Source organism: Schistocerca cancellata, chromosome 8 (genome assembly GCF_023864275.1).
Source record: "Schistocerca cancellata isolate TAMUIC-IGC-003103 chromosome 8, iqSchCanc2.1, whole genome shotgun sequence".
Taxonomy (NCBI): Eukaryota; Metazoa; Arthropoda; class Insecta; order Orthoptera; family Acrididae; genus Schistocerca; species Schistocerca cancellata.
The window spans coordinates 465,573,994-465,598,832 of record NC_064633.1 but is presented as its reverse complement, the minus strand read 5'-3'; the positions used below and the strand labels follow the sequence as shown (position 1 = coordinate 465,598,832).

General features: G+C 39.9%; 1 protein-coding gene across 1 annotated transcript in view; it reads left to right on the top strand.

The window, feature by feature from the left end:
* The window catches only part of LOC126095351 (stromal interaction molecule homolog), a 128,567-nt gene that overhangs the window by 88,998 nt on the left and 14,730 nt on the right, over positions 1 to 24,839 (top strand). Inside the window, exon 12 of the mRNA XM_049910157.1 lies at positions 14,614 to 14,752. Coding sequence (XP_049766114.1) covers positions 14,614 to 14,752 — 139 coding nt within the window. The remainder of the gene's footprint in view (positions 1 to 14,613; positions 14,753 to 24,839) is intronic.

The window sequence follows — 24,839 nt, the reverse complement described above, 5'->3', positions numbered from 1 at the left end:
CTGTGTGACACATTGCTTTGACCTGCAGGTAGATTCCATTCTGCCAAGGAAAAACAAACTGTGTGTATGGGTAGACTTGGGCCCCAAGGATAAATGCATCTTATGGTGATTATTGTACTTTCCAGTATGGTAATATCATCCATGGGCTGTCACAAAAACATTCCCGAGGCCATAACATTCCCTCCTTCCGCGTGGACCCTTTTGACGATTGTTGTGGGCTGTTTGCTTTCAGGCATTTCACGCTGTACAAACCAACAGCCATCTGTCCAATGTAGCATAAAGTGCCATCATCTGAAAAGAACACCTGTCAGCACTCAGTGGACATCCAGATGCATTTGTTGCTGATGTACAGCAGTCAGCATGGATGCATGGACCAGGCACCAGCTGTAGAGGTCCATATACAGCAATGTTCACTGAAGAGTTACTGTTAGTAGCCCCTTGGCTCATCAGTCATTTCCTCAACACTTGCACGTCTATAAACTTAGCTGTTTCCCGAAATGCTTCCACCATTGGCTCGAAAGCCAGTGATCGTGTTCTTTTGGATGTCAAATAAATTGCTCCATTTCCACCTTATGACAATGACTGCACTGTTTTCTGTGCAACAATCTTTTGTGTACCCTGTTTTGCTAATCCTGCCACCTGTGAGAGGTTACTGCACATTTACATTATTGTGTTGTTGTTGTGGTCTTCAGTCCTGAGACTGGTTTGATGCAGCTCTCCATTCTACTCTATCCTGTGCAAGCTTCATTATCTCCCAGTACTTACTGCAACCTACATCCTTCTGAATCTGCTTAGTGTATTCATCTCTTGGTCTCCCTCTATGATTTTTACCCTCCACGCTGCCCTCCAATACTAAATTGGTGATCCCTTGATGCCTCAGAACATGTCCTACCAACCGATCCCTTCTTCTAGTCAAGTTGTGCCACAAACTTCTCTCCTCTCCAATTCTATTCAATACCTCCTCATTAGTTATGTGATCTACCCATCTAATCTTCAGCATTCTTCTGTAGCACCACATTTCGAAAACTTCTATTCTCTTCTTGTCTAAACTATTTTCGTCCATGTTTCACTTCCATACATGGCTACACTCCATACAAATACTTTCAGAAATGACTTCCTGACACTTAAATCTATACTCGATGTTAACAAATTTTTCTTCTTCAGAAACGCTTTCCTTGCCATTGCCAGTCTACATTTTATATCCTCTCTACTTCGACCATCATCAGTTATTTTGCTCCCAAAATAGCAAAACTCCTTTACTACTTTGTCTCATTTCCTAATCTAATACCCTCGGCATCAGCCGTCTTAATTCGACTACATTCCATTATCCTCATTTTGCTTTTGTTGATGTTCATCTTATATCCTCCTTTCAAGACACTATTCATTCCATTCAACTGCTCTTCCAAGTCCTTTGTTGTCTCTGACAGAATTACAATGTCATCAGCGAACCTCAAAGTTTTTATTTCTTCTCCATGGATTTTAATTCCTACTCCGAATTTTTCTTTTGTTTCCTTAACTGCTTGCTCAATATACAGATTGAATAACATCGGGGAGAGGCTACAACCCTGTCTCACTCCCTTCCCAACCACTGCTTCCCTTTCATGCCCCTCAACTCTTATAACTGCCATTTGGTTTCTGTACAAATTGTAAATAGCTTTTCGCTCCCTGTATTTTACCCCTGCCACCTTCAGAATTTGAAAGAGAGTATTCCAGTCAACATTGTCAAAAGCTTTCTCTAAGTCTACAAATGCTAGAAACGTAGGTTTGCCTTTCCTTAATCTAGCTTCTAAGATAAGTCTTAGGGTCAGTATTGCCTCACTTGTTCCAACATTTCTACGGAATCCAAACTGGTCTTCCCCAAGGTCGGCTTCTACTAGTTTTTCCATTCGTCTGTAAAGAATTCGTGTTAGTATTTTGCAGCTATGACATTAAACTGATAGTTCGATAATTTTCACATCTGTCAACATCTGCTTTCTTTGGGATTGGAATTATTATACTCTTCTTGAAGTCTGAGGGTATTTCGCCTGTCTCATACATCTTGCTCACCAGATGGTAGAGTTTTGTCAGGACTGGCTCTCCCAAGCCGTCAGTAGTTCTAATGGAATGTTGTCTACTCCCGGGGCCTTGTTTTGACTCAGGTCTTTCAGTGCTCTGTCAAACTCTTCACGCAGTATCTTATCTCCCATTTCGTCTTCATCTACAACCTCTTTCATTTCCATAATATTGTCCTCAAGTACATCGCTCTTGTATGGACCCTCTATAGGCTCTTTCCATCTTTCTGCTTTCCCTTCTTTGCTTAGAACTGGGTTTCCACCTGAGCTCTTGATATTCATACAAGTGGTTCTCCTTTCTCCAGAGGTCTCTTTAATTTTCCTGTAGGCAGTATCTGTCTTACCCCTAGTGAGATAAGCCTCTACATCCTTACATTTATCCTCTAGCCATTCCTCCTTAGCCATTTTGCACTTCCTGTCGATCTCATTTTTGAGACGTTGGTATTGCTTTTTGCCTGCTTCATTTACTGCATTTTTATATTTTCTCCTTTCATCAATTAAATTCAGTATTTCTTCTGTTACCCAAGGATTTCTACTAGTCCTCGTCTTTTTACCTACTTGATCGTCTGCTGCCTTCACTACTTCATCCCTCAAAACTACCCATTCTTCTTCTACTGTATTTCTTTCCCCCATTCCTGCCAGTTGTTCCCTTACGGTCTCCCTGAAACTCTGTACAACCTCTGGTTTAGTCAGTTTATCCAGGTCCTATCTCCTTAAATTCCCACCTTTTTGCAGTTTCTTCTGTTTTAATGTACATCTAATCTGTGTCATTTACATTAAACATAGACAATTGTCACATCGATGTGACTGGATCATGTAGTTCTTGCTCCTATGTATATCTTGTAAAAAGACCACCGTAAGGTGGCTTGTGGAGTACAGGTGTTGACGTAGGATCACAGTATTGTGCACCAGTGCCATTGTAACTGCCATCATATCAGTGCCTGCATCTGAGGCCAAGTAATGGATTCCCAGCAATATTCTGAGTCATCTCGTATGATTGGTCAAACACTAGTAACAGCCGGACTAGAGAATTGCCACCCCATGTGTAGGCTGCCATTAGCAAACAGAAATGGCTGCTTTTGGAATGATGCTGTGACAGTGACGCATGAACTGCTCATGAAGGGCGTACTGTGTTCAGCGATGAATCTCAGTTCTGCACCACCCCGGATGACCATCAGCACCAAGCACTGGGTATATGCTGAGAGGTTCCTTTCTTTAGTGTTTTGGAGAGGCACAGTGATGTTACTTCTGGTGTCATGGTGTCGGGAGTCGTCGGGTATGACTACAGGTCAAGGCTGGTAGTGATTGAGGGAATTGTAGCAGCACAATAATATGTCGCAGACATCTTACGTCCTCCTGTGTTACTTCTCATGTGACAGTATCATGGGCCATTTTTCAACAGTAAATGTTCATCCACACATGGCACATGTCTTCATGAACTGTGCATGAAGTTGAGACACTCCCATGGCCAGCAGGATTCCCAGATCTGCCCTCATAGAAAATGTGTGGGCCAGTTCGGACATCAACACCTTCTAAGTGCAAGTCTCCAGGATATCAAGGACCAGTTTTGCAAAGTTACGGACCAGATGGCCTCAGGAGAGGAGACAGTAAATTATGACACCCTTCCAAAACAAGTCAGTGCAAGCATCCAGCACAGAGATGGCGCAATGTCATACTGATAAGGGTGCTCATACAGCCAAGTTCTTTGTAAATTTGATTCAATATTGTAATCACTGAAAGAACATCACCTACTCTCTCAATCCATCAAGTTTCATTTTCTTTCCTCCTCCCCTTCTGAACACTCCACTTTTTTTCATTTCAGTTTGAATGACATTAAACATGAGAAAAACTACTTTTATTTGTACTCTTCATGGAGTTATATTTATTTAGTAAGTTACTCATATGCAGATATTCTAAACTGAGTAATTCAGAGTTGATAAAAGTTGAAGAAACATTACTGCTATCGCTAAAATACCTTTAGTTACTAGGTATAAGGAAAATTATACTAGAATGTGCTGTTCGTACCTGACTATCAGGCAGCACCCTGATTTTGACACTGGACTTGTGTAGAGGAAGGCAGTAGTTTAGATCCCCATCTGGACATCCACATTTAGCTTTCATTGCTTCCCTAAATTGCCTGCGGCAAATACTGGATGATTCCTCTGTAAAGAACATGGTCAGTATCCTTTTGCCAGCCTGAGTTTGTGCTCGGACTCTTCCTCTTTTTATTTGAAACAGGCATCTTGAGAATTTATGTATTTTTAACTGATTCTGGCCAACCAAAAGTGCAAAAAATTTTCTTGATATAAAATGTCATATGAAGAACCAAAAAATGTTATTACCACTACCTATTCATGGAAATCTTTCCTGCTTAGTTCCCCCAAATGTTTGCAAGCAAAATTGGCATTCTACAAATTGTTTTTTATTCGACTCCACCTTTAAACATTTGCTTCAGTGATACCAAATTTTTCTGCTGACTAACAGTTATTTGTGGCCCCAAAGAGTCACATCTATGACTAACCTCCATTATCAATCACAGATTTTATGATGAAAATGAATTGGATGCTGTGATTACTTCTGAGAATGCCATCATCACAAAGGACATTGTTAATTTAAGATGATTAAAATTGCAACTATATTTATAAGCAAGATGTCATTGGCAGCCAAATTGAACATTTTGTACAAATTAAAGTACAGTGTTAAATCATTTGCCTCTGGCAGTGTGTTAAACAGGCATATCAAGACAAATCAGTGAAAGTTCGTAAATTAATAGACCTAATCAGTGTATATTATGGAAGTAAGTGTACAACGTGTGTGCCGCTAAAACTCATAAATGAGTCCTGGTACGATCAAGGGAGTTACATGATGTGGTAGACCTCTATTCTCCATTCATGGAGAAGGTTCCCATTTTTACCTTAAGGACATGCTTTTGAAGATATGAGAGCTAGGAAGTTTCGCCCTCTAGAAATTTTTAAACATTCAAGAGTATTCAAGAGCATTCCACAACATTCCAGAATGTTCCAGTGAGTTCCATAATGATCTGTGATGATCTGGAATGTTTGGGAATAGTCTGGAATATTTAGGAAGATTCCAGAACACTCTCAAATGTTGTGAAATGTCCTGGAACATGGTGGACCATCGAAGCCTTTTTGGTATGTTCTGGAATTCACCATTGGTGGGGCTACCCCTTGGTAGGAGTATATAAAGCAAAACCCATCTTATATACAGATGTGAGTTTTTATCAGTGATGAAGGGAGGAACTGAAAAAGTAGTGCAGTGAGTGGATAGAAACTAACAGTGAAGTGTGAGTAGTCAAAGTGATACAGTGCCAGCATAAATAAAAAATAGTGTAGAAAGTGAAAAGTGTACTTAGTGTATTTGTTAACAAAAAGTTGATTTGATTTATATTTTAGACAATGCCCAAATGTAAAAGAGGAGGAGATCTTGTCAGTTCTGAAGCAAAACGGTGAAAACAAAAAGAACAACGAAGAATTGAAACAGACGAAGAGCGCGATGCATGTTTAAGTTCGTAACAAACGAGAATGAGCACTGTGAGAAGCAGAGAAACTGAAGACCATGAAATGGATGAGTTGAAGAATCAAGAATTGTGACACAATCTTATAATAAAGACTGCAAACTCCAGCCATCCATGAAAATATCACCCTACAAGAGCGCATATGAGGACAAGTAAACGGTACAACCTAACAAATGAAACATTCCACTATGATTCGACAAAAAAAAATAACAAACACAAACACATTGTAATCGTAAAAATGGATAACAGTTGCCAATTTTTCAATGCAAAATAGTTCACTAGAGAAACATCAGTATTCCGTTACATGATTGGAAAAATTCTTGGAAAAATTCAATTCCACCATTGGACGTGGAATTTTTGCATTACATAATGGGATCTTCCAGAATCAGAACACTTTCTTCAAAATATAAAAGTGTACAATGTCTGCTTCTGAATGATTTCTTTGGGTGTCACTTCAATCAACACTCACAGAGATTAAATCGAATTTTTTTATTTATCCAAGGACAAATCTATCACACCATGGGATCATTACTACCACTACCCAATGAAGACTATAAATTTCTGCAAGTATATTTCATCGGAAATGAAGAAACATAAATTGATTAATGATGCACAGATAACAGTGGATTGAGATGAGTAATAGTTGAAGGTGTACAGAGGATCTTACACAGATACAATCAACCGATTCACATATTCAAAACAGCACTAGACCGTATGTTGTCTGATGACTATAAAGTTGTTATTCGAGCCAACAAAACACCATCTGGAGAACATGAATGTTAATTTAATGCATCTCAGATAGATGAAGTCGCAATCGTAATTATGGACCATGAAAATGCAGGCCGTGACATAATTGTACAAGATGAAGAGGAGGAGACAACAACACATTCCAGAGACATACCATTCATATGATGCCCTCCAATATCCATTAATATTTCTGAATGAAAAGAACGAGTATCATTTTGATGCGAAACAATCTAACCCGAAAACAGGCATTGAAACAAACAAGAAAGTCACTTCCAAGAAGTTCAGTAGTTACCTCTTAATGATCACAGACAATGAAACATACAGTCACATTCTCAACACTTGACAGTTATTCCAACAATTCGTGGTAGATATGTAAGCAAAAACAGAAGCAGAATGGATGGTTTACATAAGACTGAACCAGAAGAAACTACACATGGAAGAACACATCCACCTTAGAGGTGCAGTCATAAATGATGGAAACATTGACAACCTCAGAACAATGGTAGTTTTACCCTCATCATACGTAGGAAGTCTGAGACACATGCGCAAATACACTCAAGGTGCCCAATGTACATAAAAAAAATATGGATGACCTGACCTCTTCATAACATTCACATTCAGATCATCATTCATGGCCAGAAATCAAAGACCACCTAAGATACAGCCTAGCCCCCATGCATTGACATGACATAATAGCCCGAGTTTTCCGACAAAAACAAATGAGATTTATTGACGTCATAACAAAATATCACATCTTTGAAACCATTAGATGCTGGATGTACACAGTCAAATGACAAAAACGGGGACTGCCTCACTCTCACAATCTCATATGGCTACATGTCAGAATGCACCCCACAGATATCAACAAAATCGTCCAAGCTGAATTTTCCAATCAACAAGAAGATTCGGCGTGTACGACATAATAATGAAAAATACTTGGATGACACACAAACTGGAGTTGATGGATATCCCAAACACAGATGATGATCACCCAAAAATGATGGCTTCACAGCAAAAATATGAATACATGCACCAACAAACTGGAAATAGATAATCAGTGGGTAGTACCATATAACACACTACTTTCCAAAAATGTTTAAAGCATACATAAATGTAGAATACTGCAATTCATTGAAATCCATCAAATATTTCTGTAGGTATGTGAACAAAGGCAGTGACTTGGCAGTATTTCAAAGAGCCAAAGACAGCAAACAGCAAAACAGAAACGATGAGATCCTCATGTACTAAAAAAGAAACACCAACGGTAATAAAGCAGCATGACACATTTTCAGTTTTCCATACACAAACACAAACTGTGTAACATGTAGCAGTACATCTGGAGAATGTTGACAGATCTCAAGCTCATTGAAGGCTACCTATTCTAGATATACAGAGAAGCACTGTACTGGAAAACGACAACCACTGTGGAATTAACACTACAAGAAGCCTCACTGACAACCTCAGTTAAACAAATGATAGACTTATTTGCCATATTTGTAACAACATGGAACCCATCAATTCCAAAACATCTTTGTGACTCTTTCAAAGAGAGTATGAGTGGTGACGTACTATACCAAGTCTGACATCTTCAATGAAACAATCATTCACCTAGAAGATAAATGTTTACCAGTAAACAACCCGACCTTAGTACAACTTGGGATGCAAGCATCATGAAAATATGGTACCGTGTGCCAAACTTCAAAATTAAAAAAGCTACAACTTGAGTGAAGTATTTCAATACATTGCTCACAACAACAACGACAACCAAAAGGAAATTTATAACTTTATCATGGACCAGAGCAACAACAACATTGGTCTAATTATTCACTTGGATGCACCAGGCAACACTGGAAAAAGTTTCTAATAAATCTGTTTCTGACAGAAGTACATGCTACTTGCACTGTCATCATCTGGCATTGCAGCCACACTTATAGAAGGCGGATGGACTGCCCATTCCACCCTACAACTACTGTTGAATATAGCCAAAGAACAATTCCCGGCATGTAAAATCTCAATAGAATCTGGATGGGGTGAACTTCTAAAGCAAGTTCTGGGATAAATGCACAATGGCACGTAAAAAGTCAGTTGAAGCCATGGACAGAACATTACAAGACTTGCGAGGAAAATCCGAATTGGTGGACTCTCAGGACATTTTTAACAAACACTTCCAGTTATCCTCAAGTCATTACCAGCAGACCTACACCTGATTATAACTTCGTTTCTGTGACCTCTAATCCTACCAAGAAATTTATTTTAACAATCAATACTTCATTTTACTTTAACATTATCAGTCTGTATTTTAATGCACCTACACTATGTCTTTGGACACACAGCCGTATTACACATGTTCCCAATAGTTTTCTGCTACCATTGTTGATTATGTGAAAGCTGATGCAGGGAGACAAGGTCGACAGTTAATTATAAATAACAGTAGTGTTGTTGGTTAAATACTACAGCATATCTGCTGGCCATACAAATGTCAATGATCTATGAGCTGTTTCTATCCATTTCAGCTGATTCATAAGCAGTAATCCATTGAATTTTGTTGTCTTTGTTTATGGTATTATTCATAATCTTAATGCCAATAGAATTCTAAACTAGAGAATACTAGACCTTGGTATTATTCATAATCTTAATGCCAATAGAATTCTAAACTAGAGAATACTAGACCTATCTGTTGTAGGTTCATTTAATGCAGGAGGGCTTATCTTTACCGCATGACACCTAAGCTATTATGGATAACCAGCAGTAGTATACCCAGTTACAAACAAGGAGAATTCCTTCAAAGAAGGATGCTTCAGATTCAGGATATTTTCGTGTGTTAAGTTAAAACTTTGTGTCATAATCCAGAGTCCTTTTTATGTGGGATTGCTAAAGATCATGCCTTACCAGCATGCCTCTTGTACTGAAAACAACAAAACTGTTTTGCCTATTCAGTTGTAGTGTTTAGTTGCCACACTTTCACTGATTTGTTTACCACTCTTACCTAATAATAACAGTTTTGTTTGATTGGTGTTTATCTTAAGTTATTATTGTTTGATTGCCAGTGTCAATATTTACAACTTTCTGTTCATACTTTTCATGTATCTACCAGTAAAGCAGCATCACAAGGAAATAGCATGCAATTAACTTTTTTTCCATTTATGTTAAGCTATTGATGTCCTACTCGGTACAAATCTCGAAAAATTTTGGCAAAAGGAGCTGTCCTTTCTCAATTCTTTTATTTTTATTTCTTTGTTTGTTTATTTACTTTTTTAATATTCACTAATGTGCAATCTTCTTATATAGCTTCAGACCAGTCTTCTACAGTTTTGATCAGTTCACCCTCTCTTGGAATGTGATATCAGTTTCCAATTTACTGTACAAAAGCCCTATGGGAATCAGTAAAAGCTACGAAAGGTCTATTTTTTAAATTATGTTGTTTATTGTGTTTAATAATGTCTCTTTTTGCTTAAGATAGGGGGATATATTTTATAATTACTGCTTTTAATCACATTTATTTTTCTCATCAAAATATGTGGTTTCTATCGAGGAATTGCCATGAAGCAGTAATATTTCAGTTTTTCATTTGAGACACTGTAGTTCACATCCCCCTCTGGTCAACCAGATTCAGGCCTGCCATGATTTCCTTAAGTCACTCGAGGCAAATGCAGGGATGGTTTCTCTAATGACCTTCTCATCAGTGGTATTTTAGTCCCTAACTTTCCTTGCTTCTTTGTATTTTTTTCCAGTGTTCACATAGCTTTCTCCCTATTGTAACAATAATGGAAATTCCTGGATGGAGCAGTACATAAAATAAGTGAAATCCAACCACTCATCTATAGCAGATTGATGCATGGAGCACAGCAACATATAAGAGAAAACAGCTTTCACACTACCTTTCAAGCATTAGCTCTTTTCTAGCAATAATATAGAAATTCACGCCCGCAGCCCCACAGACAGCTAAATGCACACACCTGTGGCGACTGCAGTCTTACTGTAGGCTATTGTTTACCTCCCCTTATTTAATGTATTTTTAGCTATCTTTGGTTTAATAATACTCTTGCTCTTCATGCTACTTTATTTTCCAATAAATTTGTAAAGATAAATAAAAAAGTTATTTTACTGAAATTGTTCTGGGGGGGGGGGAGGGGGGGGGGCGATAAGGCACCATGACAATGTCCCCACCGTAATGGTTCACTGTCTGGGAAAAGTGAATTGTTATGGCATCCGTCTTGTACAGATTGAGTCTTACTTTCATGACAGCAAGCAAAGGTCCTCATTGTCAGTCTGTATCACAAGCATGAAATTAACCTCGGAATGGAGGAAAATAACATGTGGGTTGCCACAAGGTTCAGTACTGGGCCTCAAGCTTAGGAGACACAACTTAGTTGCTAGATGGTCAGGCCTGCAAGTGGTTCATAGCTAACAGTTTAAGTCTTAATCTCACACAGACTGATATTATTAAGTTTCAGTTAGGTATTGGTACCAGGAGTAGATGTTAATCACCATACACTGAATGAAACATACTGTCAAAATCCCGTAGGGGGTTCAATTGGATAACAAGTTAAATTGGAGTTGATACATACATAAACTGACAAAGAAGTTCTGTTCAGTGTTCTTCGCCCCAAAAAACATTTCTCATTGCGTTGAGAGAAAGGCAAGTATGTTGGCTTATCTCGCATATTTCCAATACCTGTTTTTGTATAGGGTTATCTTCTTGGGCAATGCACCTAAAGTTAATAAAGTGTATTCTGAGCAGTAGTCAGTAATGAACCTTTTTAATAATCTTGGAGTTTTTGCACTCACTGCCCAAAACATTTATGCTTTATTTAGTTTTTGTTGCTGATAATAAAAATCACCTTCAGCAGAACTGTCAGTCAGATTGTCGCAAGACAATAATTTTCATATAGACTTGACCTCATTTCTGTAGGGATTATTAGAGTGGAGACGTACTTCGATGGCTTAATATTCAACAAACTTCCATGTAACATACAGCAAGAAATTGGGAGTCCAACCAATCCAAAAGAAAATCACAAATGTACCTCATTAGCCATACTTTCTACTAATTATCAGGATATTTAGATTCAGGGATTGAAAAATTCTGTGCTACGGGGCAAGTAGCAGTGTGTGTAGTAAAGCTACAAGCCAAGTGGAAGTGTACTGTAAATAGGCTTGGTTTGTACAGATGTAAGTAAATATTTTCTGTCAAAAGATACCACTGTAATCAAGTAAATAATGAGCTTCCAATAGCAGTAAGCATTAGCTGTATGTACGAGGGGGGATCAAAATAAAGGGGATTTTTGTTCCTGAACATCAACAGTTGGTAGGACTGGCCCTGCACTTCTGCTATGCTTAGACGGGACCGTTAGAAGTGAGGAGTGTGTGCTGTTAGATATTTCCCGCTGTTTCATCAGTAACACTCACCATGTCTGAGCGATAGGTGCACTCTCCCACTGCACAATGCATAATTATCAAATTTCTTGCACATGAAGGAGTTACAGCAACAGAAATTTGCCAAAGATTGACTGCACAGTTCTGTGATAAAACATTATCAAGGACGTGTGTGTTTGCCTGGCATAAAAAGTTCAAGGAAGGGCAAGAACGTGTGGAAAATCAGTAACATTATCGCCATCCATGGACCAGCATTACAGACAAAAATATTTGCGCAGTTAGAGACATTATTGATGACGATCGATGGGTGAGAGTACCAGAAATTCCACAAAAAGTCGGAATCAGTTATGGGAGCTGTCAAGCAATCGTCACAAATGCCCTATAGTTCCTTAAATGTGTTCCAGATGGGCTCCTAAACTTTTGACTGAAAATCTGAAGTTTAGACCTTCGGAGGTCTGTCAGAGGCTTACAGCAAGGTTTGCGGAAGAAGGTGATGCATTTTTGAGTCAGATCATCTCTTGAGATGAAACATGGGTTTACTGCTACACTCCAGAATCCAAACAAGCCAGTAAGGAGTGGCGGAGGAAAGGGGAGGCAGCACCAGTGAAAGCCAAGACTGACTGTGAGCAGGCAAGGTTCTTTCAACCGTTTTTTTCGATCAGCAAGGCATTTTGTTGACTGATTTTTTGCATGAGCAATGCACAATCAATGCTGCTTATTACTGCGAACTGTTGAACAAGGCTAGAGTTGCATATCGCTGCAAAAGACGAGACCAATCGATTCGGCAGGTCATCCTCCTCCACGACAATGCACAACCCCATACTGCAGCTCTAACTTTCTCCAAGCTACAGGAAATGCACTGGACTACACTTGATCATCCTCCTTACAGCCAGGAGTTATCATCCTGCAATTTCCATTCGGACTGCTTAAAGAAGCTCTAGAAGGATGACGATTTGAAGATGACGGAGAGAGTGGAAGATGACGTGCGCAACTGGCTGGTGACATGACCCAGTTCTTTTCATGATGAGATTGTCAAAAAGTTGCCCATACGCTGGGACAAATGTATTTCCAAAGCAGGAGACTATGTGGAAAAATAAATTATAACTGTCTTGAGTTTTTCAATAAATGAATATAAATAAAAAATAAAATCCCATTTATGTTTGATCTGCCCTTGTATAATTGACGAGCCATCAGTTTTTCTTTCTCTCTCGCCCCACCCCCACCCTTTCCAAATAGCATATTTCTTTCGAATTTACTCAATTGCATTTTGCTATCTTATGCAAGAATAGCATTAAGCAGTATAGTGATAGTTCATTATTAAAACAGTATACAAATTACATTTTAGCAGTTCCCTTGTCTTTTGTTAATGTATACTTTGATTAATTCTACATCCCTGAGCGTGCTCCTTCTTGATGAGATCTACTGAACTTGACAAATAAATGAATAGTATACATGTCACCACTCCATCCCGTAGTTGGCAGTGTCAAACCGTCATTGAAACTTGTTCCTCATCTGTTCGAAGTGCTGCAGCTTCACCGAGTGAGGTGGCACAGTGCTCAAGACACTGGACTTGTATTCGAGAGTAGTGAGATTTAAGATCTGTCTTTGACCAACCAGATTTAGGTTTTCTGTGGTTCCCAAAATCATTAAATGCAATTGCTGGTTCAGTTCCTTTTAAAATGGTGTGACCAGTTTGCTTGCCTGTCCTATCCTTCCGAAGGTTGGCTATTTTTAATGACCTTGTCATGTATGAAAATGCTAATCTTTCTTTTGTTTCAGAGTCAAGCCAGCATTCTGAACAAAGTTTTATGGTCCACACACACACACACAGATATATATATTATTTTAGCATCATACCATGCACAAGCTGAAATGTTGTATGACAGATCCATTTCCTGGAGACTGGTGTTTCTGCTCCAGTCTCACTAGCTGACTGTTACTGTGTTGTTTGATGGCGACAAGGGATACCGACACCTACTTTTATGTTTCCATATAATTTGGTGACATATCCTTGATTGTAGTGGATGGAAAACTGACTTTTCTGGTTGTGTTTGGTAGGTCGCTTCTAGGTCTATATTGTGCCATCTCCCTTCAGTCTTAATCAGCTGTTGCCAGTGTTCCATACTACATATCTTCTGAGTTTCGATTTCATTTGCACTATTCTCTGGATGCTAAAATTTTTGCAAATATTTATTTTATTCCACTTTATGGGCTGTGTATTTTCATATTGTTGTTGCAAATTAAGATTATGTCAGGTTTTAATGTATTATTAAAACACACACTACAGTATTAGATTTTAAAGAATGGGATCATTGTTTTGTCAGCAGTGTTTTTTCTTTTCTGATTACATGTCATTGCTCAGAGTGCTATACAGTTTTTATTGACAGTTCAAAATTAGTTTAGAATTTTTACATCCCAGAAACATTATTAGTACTACTTCAAATATATTGGTGTTTTGCAAAGGCATCCCATGTTCTAATATGTGTATTAACAGCTTGATAACTGGAATAGTATTGTCTTTGTTTTACTGCATGCTCATTTTCAATAGTTTTTTTCATCTTTTCTGAGTCGTGTTTTCAGTAGGTTGTATGTCACAGTGTTTCTTTATGCATTGTCCCTGAGTTTGTATGTCCTAGTATGTTCTATTTCTATATAATTTGTTTTCTCAAATGAATTAGCTTAAATTTTTATAACAACGAACTGGAGTGGGCTGAAATGCACTAAACAGTATCAAAGTATCCTGGTTACTATAGTACTATAACCTCTGTAATGACTTCACAGTTGATATTAGCTGTCTGGCACCACTTTTAAAACAATTTCTATAAAATGTGAGCTTCATGGCTTGATCACTATACTGTTTTAGATTGTAAAATAAAGACTGTGATTGCAGCAATTTTTTTTTTTCAGGTATCGCAGACAATATGCAGTGGAAGGAAACAGGAGACTCATCTGGCAGTGAGGCAGGAAAACAAGAACAGGATGATGATTTCCAGGCTGATTCTAGGAGTTTAGCTGGCAATGTACATTTTACCATAGGCACTGACAGGTAGGCAGGATGCAGTAAATGTAGTTTCAGTATTGAATACTTGATCTGTTTTATAATACCAAATTCTCTCATGATATTCTCAAACAAAATGATAACGATAATCCACAGCACTTTCATAAGTTCTCATAAATTTATTCTCTTTTACTTCATATTCATTTATTGAAATTCATAATTGCTTGTTGAAATCTGCGTATTAAATATTTTTATTTTCAAAAAATGAGAATAGGCAAACAAAATTTGCAATTTTATCTGTATGATTTGTTGGCATTTGTTTGGATGTCTCTTTGATTTTAAATACCTTACTATTACCTTATTAAGTCATGTCATCTACTAATCATAATTTAAGATGGTAATTTTATTTGAGGTAACTAGCTTTAGGTTGAATTATTGAAGTCAGTAGAGAGGTGTTGCCTGTGTTTGTCTTCTTCAGTAGTCTCTAAACATTAATGAAATGTTACATTGCATTTGGGACCAAATATTTCTTCCTTATGAAGTAATAAACACTTAACGACTCTTGTGTGATGTTCAGAATCACATATCTTTCTTCTTGTGTGTCAGTGTCATTGGAGGCTAATAATGGTATGGATATATAATGTGAGAGACAAATAAAAAAATTCTATATATTGAGTAAAGCTTCAGCATTTTCTTTCTCTGGAGTATTGGATAGGTAAGACAAGACCCAGCCAGAAAATTGAGTTCTATCAACAAGACTTAATTATGTTGTCTTATCTTTAGTGGCCCTAGTGGATAAATAGAGGTTTCTATTAACTGATGTTACATGCATACATTTCCAGCAGTCACAGGCTCTGCAGACGGTGTATACGACCTGGTAGATCCGGGAAAAACCTGGGAATTTTTTCATCCGGGAGAAAACCGGAATTTTTTAGAATTCCATTAATTTTTCATTGTTCTTGTTTTCAATTTTTGTGACTTTGACTGGTAAGAACCAGTACTCAAACAAAGGATATTACTGCATCTCACTACTGCAAAATAATACTGCAGCAATAAAACATGAACAAGAGAAAAAAAGAAAAAACGAGAATCAAGTTGCAAAGGAAATGCACCATATACAACAACAAAACACTGCTCATACAAGTGTCTGCCAACAGTAAAATATGTCAAAGGCTTTAGGAAGACTATGCAATGCTTCATAACAACAAAGTGTCTCTGATGAGCATGACATCGCACCTGCTTACATTAGATTTGTTCGAGCAGTTGTGAGTGAGCTCATGTGCATGCCCAGTTGTGGCAGCTGGGTCATGTATGAGTAATACCTTGTCCTGCTTCTGGCTACAGAAGTGTGGCAGTTAGCTGTATAAGCAATAGCAGCAAGCAGCCAAATGCTACCCGGAAAAATTTTACTGGCTCACCTAAGTCGCCAGATTCACGCATGCGCAACAGGCTCGGATCTAAGGACCGGGGATCAAACTGGGGTGGCAATTTCGGAGGGGGATTCATACTCTTGAGGAAAAAGACCTTGGTTCACAAAGCGCCGAGCATCCTGCGCATGTTGGTCTATCGATTACTCATATGATTTTGAAATGCATCCCTGTTGGTTTTTGAACAAATTCTAAATTGATTTCTGAATGAATCATAAGTTGATCTTTTTATGCGTGCACAGTGTACGTGATGTCTCTGCCAGGGGAATCCCCATCGCACCTAGGAATAAACTTTCCTGCAGACAAAAGGGGACGGGGCTATACAAGCAGACTGGAATAAAGCCAAAAGGGTGAATGCCTATCGCTGTTTATGTGGTTGACTGGGTTTGGGAATGATCAGCGTTGTTACAATTACTAGCAAAATCCATAGATTCAGACTACAAGAGTGGAAATAAATGACTAACAGGAATAACAGATAAGAAAGATTACACATTATATTCTCAGTGTATCCAAGAAAATGAAATTTTGACAGAAAATTTTTGACCAGGCTGCTACAGTAGTAAGAGCCAGTTGTACAGGCCCCAGCTACCAGCTGCTTAATTTCTATTCCGGGAGTAGCGTGGAAAATGTGTTGTACGAACACATAATAATGCCTAACCGGAGAATAAACGCAAGATAACTAAACCAGTGATTGTGTCCGGGTTAGTGAAGTTACTGGAGAATAAGTTTTGACACTGGCAGGAATTGTTACAGAATTAGTGGTGACAAGATTGTTTGTTAGAATGAGGAAGGAGAAGAATCCTCACACAAATTATGGAAGAATATGACGATTCCAAATTTATATAAAAATTTCATACTACTGCTTTACGATCTCACGCTTCAGAAGCTGGAGCATATGAATGAAATGTGAAACTTTTTCCTTGTAGTAGGCCTTATAGGCATTTGATATTGGTACTTCATGAATTATATTCTGTCTTGTTATAAAAATGACTATTTGTGCCAAAACAGCCTAGTTTATTTGGTGTATGTTACAATTGCTGCAATATTAGGCAGGCCTATTTCGTTTTATCTAGCAGACAATTACAAAATACACGTAATCAGGTCGATCAACCACAACAGTCTCGGCTACTACGAGTTATCAGCCAAGTGGCATCGTCTTCTAGTCACAACATTTCAGTGGACTGCGTATCCATCATCTTCAGGCAAAGATGATGGATACGCCTGAAGATGATGGATACGCAATCCGTTGAAACGTTGCGACTAGAAGACAACGCCACTTGGCTGATAACCCGTGAAGATTTTGTAGCTGAAATATGCTGAGAAAGCCTGCAATCGCATATAACATTTTTCAGTATTAGACAGTGTCATTTTTTTTTTTTTTTTTTCATGTAGCAAAACATTTGACGAACTTTGATGAGGTAATAGATCCTTTCCCAGAAAGGAAAACACACCACGTAAAGCTGTAGTAAGATTATATATATATATACCTCAAACACTCGAGGGGGAGGGAGGTGCCACTATCTATTATTGCCCTGGTTTGGAAATATCGTTGGTCCAGGGCTGATGCACGGAGCAGTCTGAGTTGTATTGGAGAGGTGGGTAGTCTCCACACGACCCGTGTTTACATTTAGTGATTGTGATGTGTCCTTGTTTATAGCTCTTACGTCAAATGAAAACAAAACAGATTTCTGGGACTGGGAGCTATCAAGTGAATTAAAATACATTCACGTAATTACAGAAGGCTAAAATTCGTTATTAGTTTCAGATTTTATTTTATTTCCACGTTTTTGACAGTCAAGCATTAATTGCCTTGCAGAACAATGTAAATCAACACAGTGATTTTATTCGCTATCTCAGACTTCAATGAAACTTGGTAGAAAGGTAGCAGACATGTAGATTAAGAAAAATACCGAATTTTATTAAAATGTGTTGATCCATTTAGAAAATACTTTAGAAAATAATTGTCAGAAATCACCAAAAAACATTACACTGTCATAATTTCAAATCGGTGTAGCGACTCCCCTAATTAAGCTAAAATGATGAGAGAGGTGTCATTTTACAGCATTTTCCATGAACTTGCCTATAATATACAACACAATATGAGTTCAAGATGAATTTTGTTTCTCTAAAATTGCATCTTCAAAAATTTTCAAAAAATTGTGTATAATACTTCACATTATTTTTAACTAATTATTGTTAACTAATTCCCTAAGTATGAAAGTTGGACTGTCATGGGTTCACACGTATATAAAATTTCAAAAATTCACATTTCACTAGAAAATTAAATTTTTGTAAAATTTATAGATTTAAGCAGAAATATAAATAATTTCATTTTTAATGTACCTTTGTACACATTCAAATTTAATTTTAATACACACGTTCCAAATCACTAGCAAAACCTGATTTAAACAGTCTGTGTTTTAAAATTGAACTACTTCTTAAATGTTTCTTATGTTTTTACAGTTTCATCCTCAGGAATCTGATACAGTCTTCCTGTTTGTCTTACTGGGTTTACCTTACAAAGAATATTATTTGTAGATAACCACAGAATATCTGGTTTTGTAGGATATGCCTAAGACATTGATGGGCCAGCTGGGTGAAGGAAAGTAAATTTATCAAGATCTTTGTCTTTTGTTAATATACAAGCTAACCACCATTTCTTGTCGTAGACAGCAGTAACATGGCCATGAATGATGAATGTCGTTCAAAGACAGTCTTTCTGGAGATTTTTTATTTATGTGATGCAATCATTACAAAAGCATGCAACTTCTGTGGCCCTTTTATGGAAACAGATTGACTAAAGAGCTTTTTTTTATGGAAACAGATTGACTAAAGAGCTTTTCCAACAAGTCTGTTTCAGTGTGCTCTTCTTGGGTTGAAAATTGAAAATGTACAGGTGTAATGTTTTTAACTGCCCAATCAACAAGTTGTTGCAGAGTAAAATTTGTTTGTCAGATAACCTCTGCAGACTTGCTTTCGTTGCTTATCTCTTAACAGTCCCACCAACACCATCGCAAGGTCCTTTTCCATGATCAGAGGTAAAAAAAAATGCCATTCTGTTTCTATGTCAAAATCTTCTTTGTGGAAGCATAAGTTCGCAAAATTCTTTTAATTCTTGTACTGGGCTGCCCTGCCATCCAAACAGTAGTATATCTTCTGCATATCTGAAATTTTGTTTTTAAAAACTGAATTAGCTTTTTTTGAAAACTGTAGACTGCTATAGTATTATGCTCTAGACAGTTAAAAATTATGACATAACTCAATTGCTCTGTTTTGTTGTCTCCTTTGTAATACTCTACAAAGGGGTGCAATGTTGCACAATCACTTGACCAATGATAACCCTGGGCCTCATCTTATATCACAAAAGTGTAATTCTTGGAGAAAACAGATATAACAACACATTTGCCCTTGTTCAAGTTTTCCTTGATTCCATGTAGAAAAGAGCTTTGCTGCTTTGCTAGAATATCATGGAATACTACTGTATGTAGTTTTTCAGAAAATATTTCAGTGAACTTTGATGAGGTGTTCTGCATGATTTCTAAGTTGCGTCTGTCTACTGAGAACCACTGTTGAAAAGTGATATTTTCAACCACATTATCATCAAATGCACTTTTTTGTTCTTTTTATTGAGTCACTTCATGGGCAAGAACTACAGTTTCCCATAATGCAGTAGAATGATACTGGGTTGCACAGCATTTTTACCAGTATTTATAAGAGGCCAATTCCCCATTGGTTAAGATACCATGTGTAGTGCAAACACATACTGTGTGTGTTCCACTATAACCAGCTAAAATGCAGTGTTTTGGGCACAGTTCTGCAAATTTAGAAAACCCAATCTTCATTGTTGGTAATTTAGCTTTGAAACTTTTATAGGCTGCTTTAAAATTGTACAAAGTAAGTATTTTAGATATTATTGTTCTATCACCATCTTCGCCCATTCACAGTTACATAGTCTTTCTTCCCTGGGTTTATTCTTTTTATTTTTTTCATTCCCATAAAAATAATTATGCACTGTTTGCACAACTTCCTCTATCTCTCTCTCTCTCTCTCTCTCTCTCTCTCTGTCTGTGTGTGTGTGTGTGTGTATATATATATATATATATATATATATATTTAAAAAGAAAGATGATGAGACTTACCAAACAAAAGCGCTGGCAGGTCGATAGACACACAAACAAACACAAACATACACACAAAATCTAGCTTTCGCAACCAACGGTTGCCTCGTCAGGAAAGAGGGAAGGAGAAGGAAAGACAAAAGGATATGGGTTTTAAGGGAGAGGGTAAGGAGTCATTCCAATCCCGGGAGCGGAAAGACTTACCTTAGGGGGAAAAAAGGACAGGTATACACTCGCACACACACACATATCCATCCATACATACAAGACACAAGCAGACATTTGTAAAGGCAAAGAGTTTGAGCAGAGATGTCGGTCGGGACGGAAGTATAGAGGCAAAGATGATGTTGAAAGACAGGTGAGGTATGAGCGGCGGCAGATTGAAATTAGGAATTAGCGGAGATTGAGGCCTGGCGGATAGCGAGAAGAGAGGATATGCTGAAGGGCAAGTTCCCATCTCCGGAGTTCTGACAGGTTGGTGTTAGTGGGAAGTATCCAGATAACCCGGACGGTGTAACACTGTGCCAAGATGTGCTGGCCGTGCACCAAGGCATGTTTAGCCACAGGGTGATCCTCATTACCAACAAACACTGTCTGCCTGTGTCCATTCATGCGAATGGACAGTTTGTTGCTGGTCATTCCCACATAGAACGCTTCACAGTGTAGGCAGGTCAGTTGGTAAATCACGTGGGTGCTTTCACACGTGGCTCTGCCTTTGATCGTGTACACCTTCCGGGTTACAGGACTGGAATAGGTGGTGGTGGGAGGGTGCATGGGACAGGTTTTACACCGGGGACGGTTACAGGGGTAGGAGCCAGAGGGTAGGGAAGGTGGTTTGGGGATTTCATAGGGATGAACTAAGAGGTTACGAAGGTTGGGTGGACGGCGGAAAGACACTCTTGGTGGAGTGGGGAGGATTTCATGAAGGATGGATCTCATTTCAGGGCAGGATTTGAGGAAGTCGTATCCCTGCTGGAGAGCCACATTCAGAAACTGATCCAGTCCCGGAAAGTATCCTGTCACAAGTGGGGCACTTTTGGGGTTCTTCTGTGGAGGGTTCCGGGTTTGAGGAGATGAGGAAGTGGCTCTGGTTATTTGCTTCTGTACAAGGTCGGGAGGGTAGTTACGGGATGCAAAAGCTGTTTTCAGGTTGTTGGTGTAATGGTTCAAGGATTCCGGACTGGAGCAGATTCGTTTGCCACGAAGACCTAGGCTGTAGGGAAGGGACCGTTTGATGTGGAATGGGTGGCAGCTGTCATAATGGAGGTACTGTTGCTTGTTGGTGGGTTTGATGTGGACGGACGTGTGAAGCTGGCCATTGGACAGGTGGAGGTCAACGTCAAGGAAAGTGGCATGGGATTTAGAGTAGGACCAGGTGAATCCGATGGAACCAAAGGAGTTGAGGTTGGAGAGGAAATTCTGGAGTTCTTCTTCACTGTGAGACCAGATCATGAAAATGTCATCAATAAATCTGTACCAAACTTTGGGTTGGCAGGCCTGGGTAACCAAGAAGGCTTCCTCTAAGCGACCCATGAATAGGTTGGCGTACGAGGGGGCCATCCTGGTACCCATGGCTGTTCCCTTTAATTGTTGGTATGTCTGGCCTTCAAAAGTGAAGAAGTTGTGGGTCAGGATGAAGCTGGCTAAGGTAATGAGGAAAGAGGTTTTAGGTAGGGCGGCAGGTGATCGGCGTGAAAGGAAGTGCTCCATCGCAGCGAGGCCCTGGACATGCGGAATATTTGTGTATAAGGAAGTGGCATCAATGGTTACAAGGATGGTTTCCGGGGGTAACAGACTGGGTAGGGATTCCAGGCGTTCGAGAAAGTGGTTGGTGTCTTTGATGAAGGATGGGAGACTGCATGTAATGGGTTGAAGGTGTTGATCTACGTAGGCAGAGATGCGTTCTGTGGGGGCTTGGTAACCAGCTACAATGGGACGGCCGGGATGATTGGGTTTGTGAATTTTGGGAAGAAGGTAGAAGGTAGGGGTGCGGGGTGTTGGTGGGGTCAGGAGGTTGATGGAGTCAGGTGAAAGGTTTTGTAGGGGGCCTAAGGTTCTGAGGATTCCTTGAAGCTCCGCCTGGACATCAGGAATGGGATTACCATGGCAAACTTTGTAAGTGGTGTTGTCTGAAAGCTGACGCAGTCCCTCAGCCACATACTCTCGACGATCAAGTACCACAGTCGTGGAACCCCTGTCCGCCGGAAGAATGACGATGGATTGGTCAGCCTTCAGACCACGCATAGCTTGGGCTTCAGCAGTGGTGATGTTGGGAGTAGGATTGAGGTTTTTTAAGAAGGATTGAGAGGCAAGGCTGTAATCCTTCACCTACACATCCACTCAGCCAATCAACACACCCATCAACTCCTGTCCCTAATAAAAGTCCTCAATCTTTCCTCTCCCACATCCACACCGGTTGTTCAGAGCATCCTCCTACAGGCCAACCGCAAATTAGAAAAGCATGCCACCCTCCACCTTAAAAAACTATCCAATCTCCTGGTTTCCCACCTCCGGAAAGGCAACTCACTCACCCTTCACAACCTTTCCAGCAAACCTCAACCTCCTCTCATTGCACACAAACCCAGTCTCTCCCATCTACTCAATCTCCCACTTCCAGCTCCACTCCCTCCAAAACCTCAAAATTCCAATCAACACACTCTGGAACCACAACACCCCATTTCAGTAGTTAACTTCTCCTCCAAACCTCTCTCCCAATCCGAAACGTCTGTCCTATCCAAAGGCCTCACCTTCAGCCCCACTCCCAGATTTAACCAAACAGCCCTTGTCAAAGATTTACTGTCCTACACCCGTACTCTCTGCTGGAAATATCACTTTGCCACGAAGAAAAATGATCCTAATCCTACTCCTAATGATCCAACTCCCCAAGATACTATCCAAATTGAACCATGCCTGGAACAGTTCCGTCCTCCGTCACAGCGGGACCCACCTCCTCTTCCTCAAAATCACCCTCTCCAAACCTTCCAGGAATTTCTGACTTCCAGCCTTGCCTCTCAATCCTTCTTAAAAAACCTCAATCCTACTCCCAACATCACCACTGCTGAAGCCCAAGCTATGCGTGGTCTGAAGGCTGACCAATCCATCGTCATTCTTCCGGCGGACAGGGGTTCCACGACTGTGGTACTTGATCGTCGGGAGTATGTGGCTGAGGGACTGCGTCAGCTTTCAGACAACACCACTTACAAAGTTTGCCATGGTAATCCCATTCCTGATGTCCAGGCGGAGCTTCAAGGAATCCTCAGAACCTTAGGCCCCCTACAAAACCTTTCACCTGACTCCATCAACCTCCTGACCCCACTAACACCCCGCACCCCTACCTTCTACCTTCTTCCCAAAATTCACAAACCCAATCATCCCGGCCGTCCCATTGTAGCTGGTTACCAAGCCCCCACAGAACGCATCTCTGCCTACGTAGATCAACACCTTCAACCCATTACATGCAGTCTCCCATCCTTCATCAAAGACACCAACCACTTTCTCGAACGCCTGGAATCCCTACCCAGTCTGTTACCCCCGGAAACCATCCTTGTAACCATTGATGCCACTTCCTTATACACAAATATTCCGCATGTCCAGGGCCTCGCTGCGATGGAGCACTTCCTTTCACGCCGATCACCTGCCGCCCTACCTAAAACCTCTTTCCTCATTACCTTAGCCAGCTTCATCCTGACCCACAACTTCTTCACTTTTGAAGGCCAGACATACCAACAATTAAAGGGAACAGCCATGGGTACCAGGATGGCCCCCTCGTACGCCAACCTATTCATGGGTCGCTTAGAGGAAGCCTTCTTGGTTACCCAGGCCTGCCAACCCAAAGTTTGGTACAGATTTATTAAATGACATTTTCATGATCTGGTCTCACAGTGAAGAAGAACTCCAGAATTTCCTCTCCAACCTCAACTCCTTTGGTTCCATCGGATTCACCTGGTCCTACTCTAAATCCCATGCCACTTTCCTTGACGTTGACCTCCACCTGTCCAATGGCCAGCTTCACACGTCCGTCCACATCAAACCCACCAACAAGCAACAGTACCTCCATTATGACAGCTGCCACCCATTCCACATCAAACGGTCCCTTCCCTACAGCCTAGGTCTTCGTGGCAAACGAATCTGCTCCAGTCCGGAATCCTTGAACCATTACACCAACAACCTGAAAACAGCTTTTGCATCCCGTAACTAACCTCCCGACCTTGTACAGAAGCAAATAACCAGAGCCACTTCCTCATCTCCTCAAACCCGGAACCCTCCACAGAAGAACCCCAAAAGTGCCCCACTTGTGACAGGATACTTTCCGGGACTGGATCAGTTTCTGAATGTGGCTCTCCAGCAGGGATACGACTTCCTCAAATCCTGCCCTGAAATGAGATCCATCCTTCATGAAATCCTCCCCACTCCACCAAGAGTGTCTTTCCGCCGTCCACCCAACCTTCGTAACCTCTTAGTTCATCCCTATGAAATCCCCAAACCACCTTCCCTACCCTCTGGCTCCTACCCCTGTAACCGTCCCCGGTGTAAAACCTGTCCCATGCACCCTCCCACCACCACCTATTCCAGTCCTGTAACCCGGAAGGT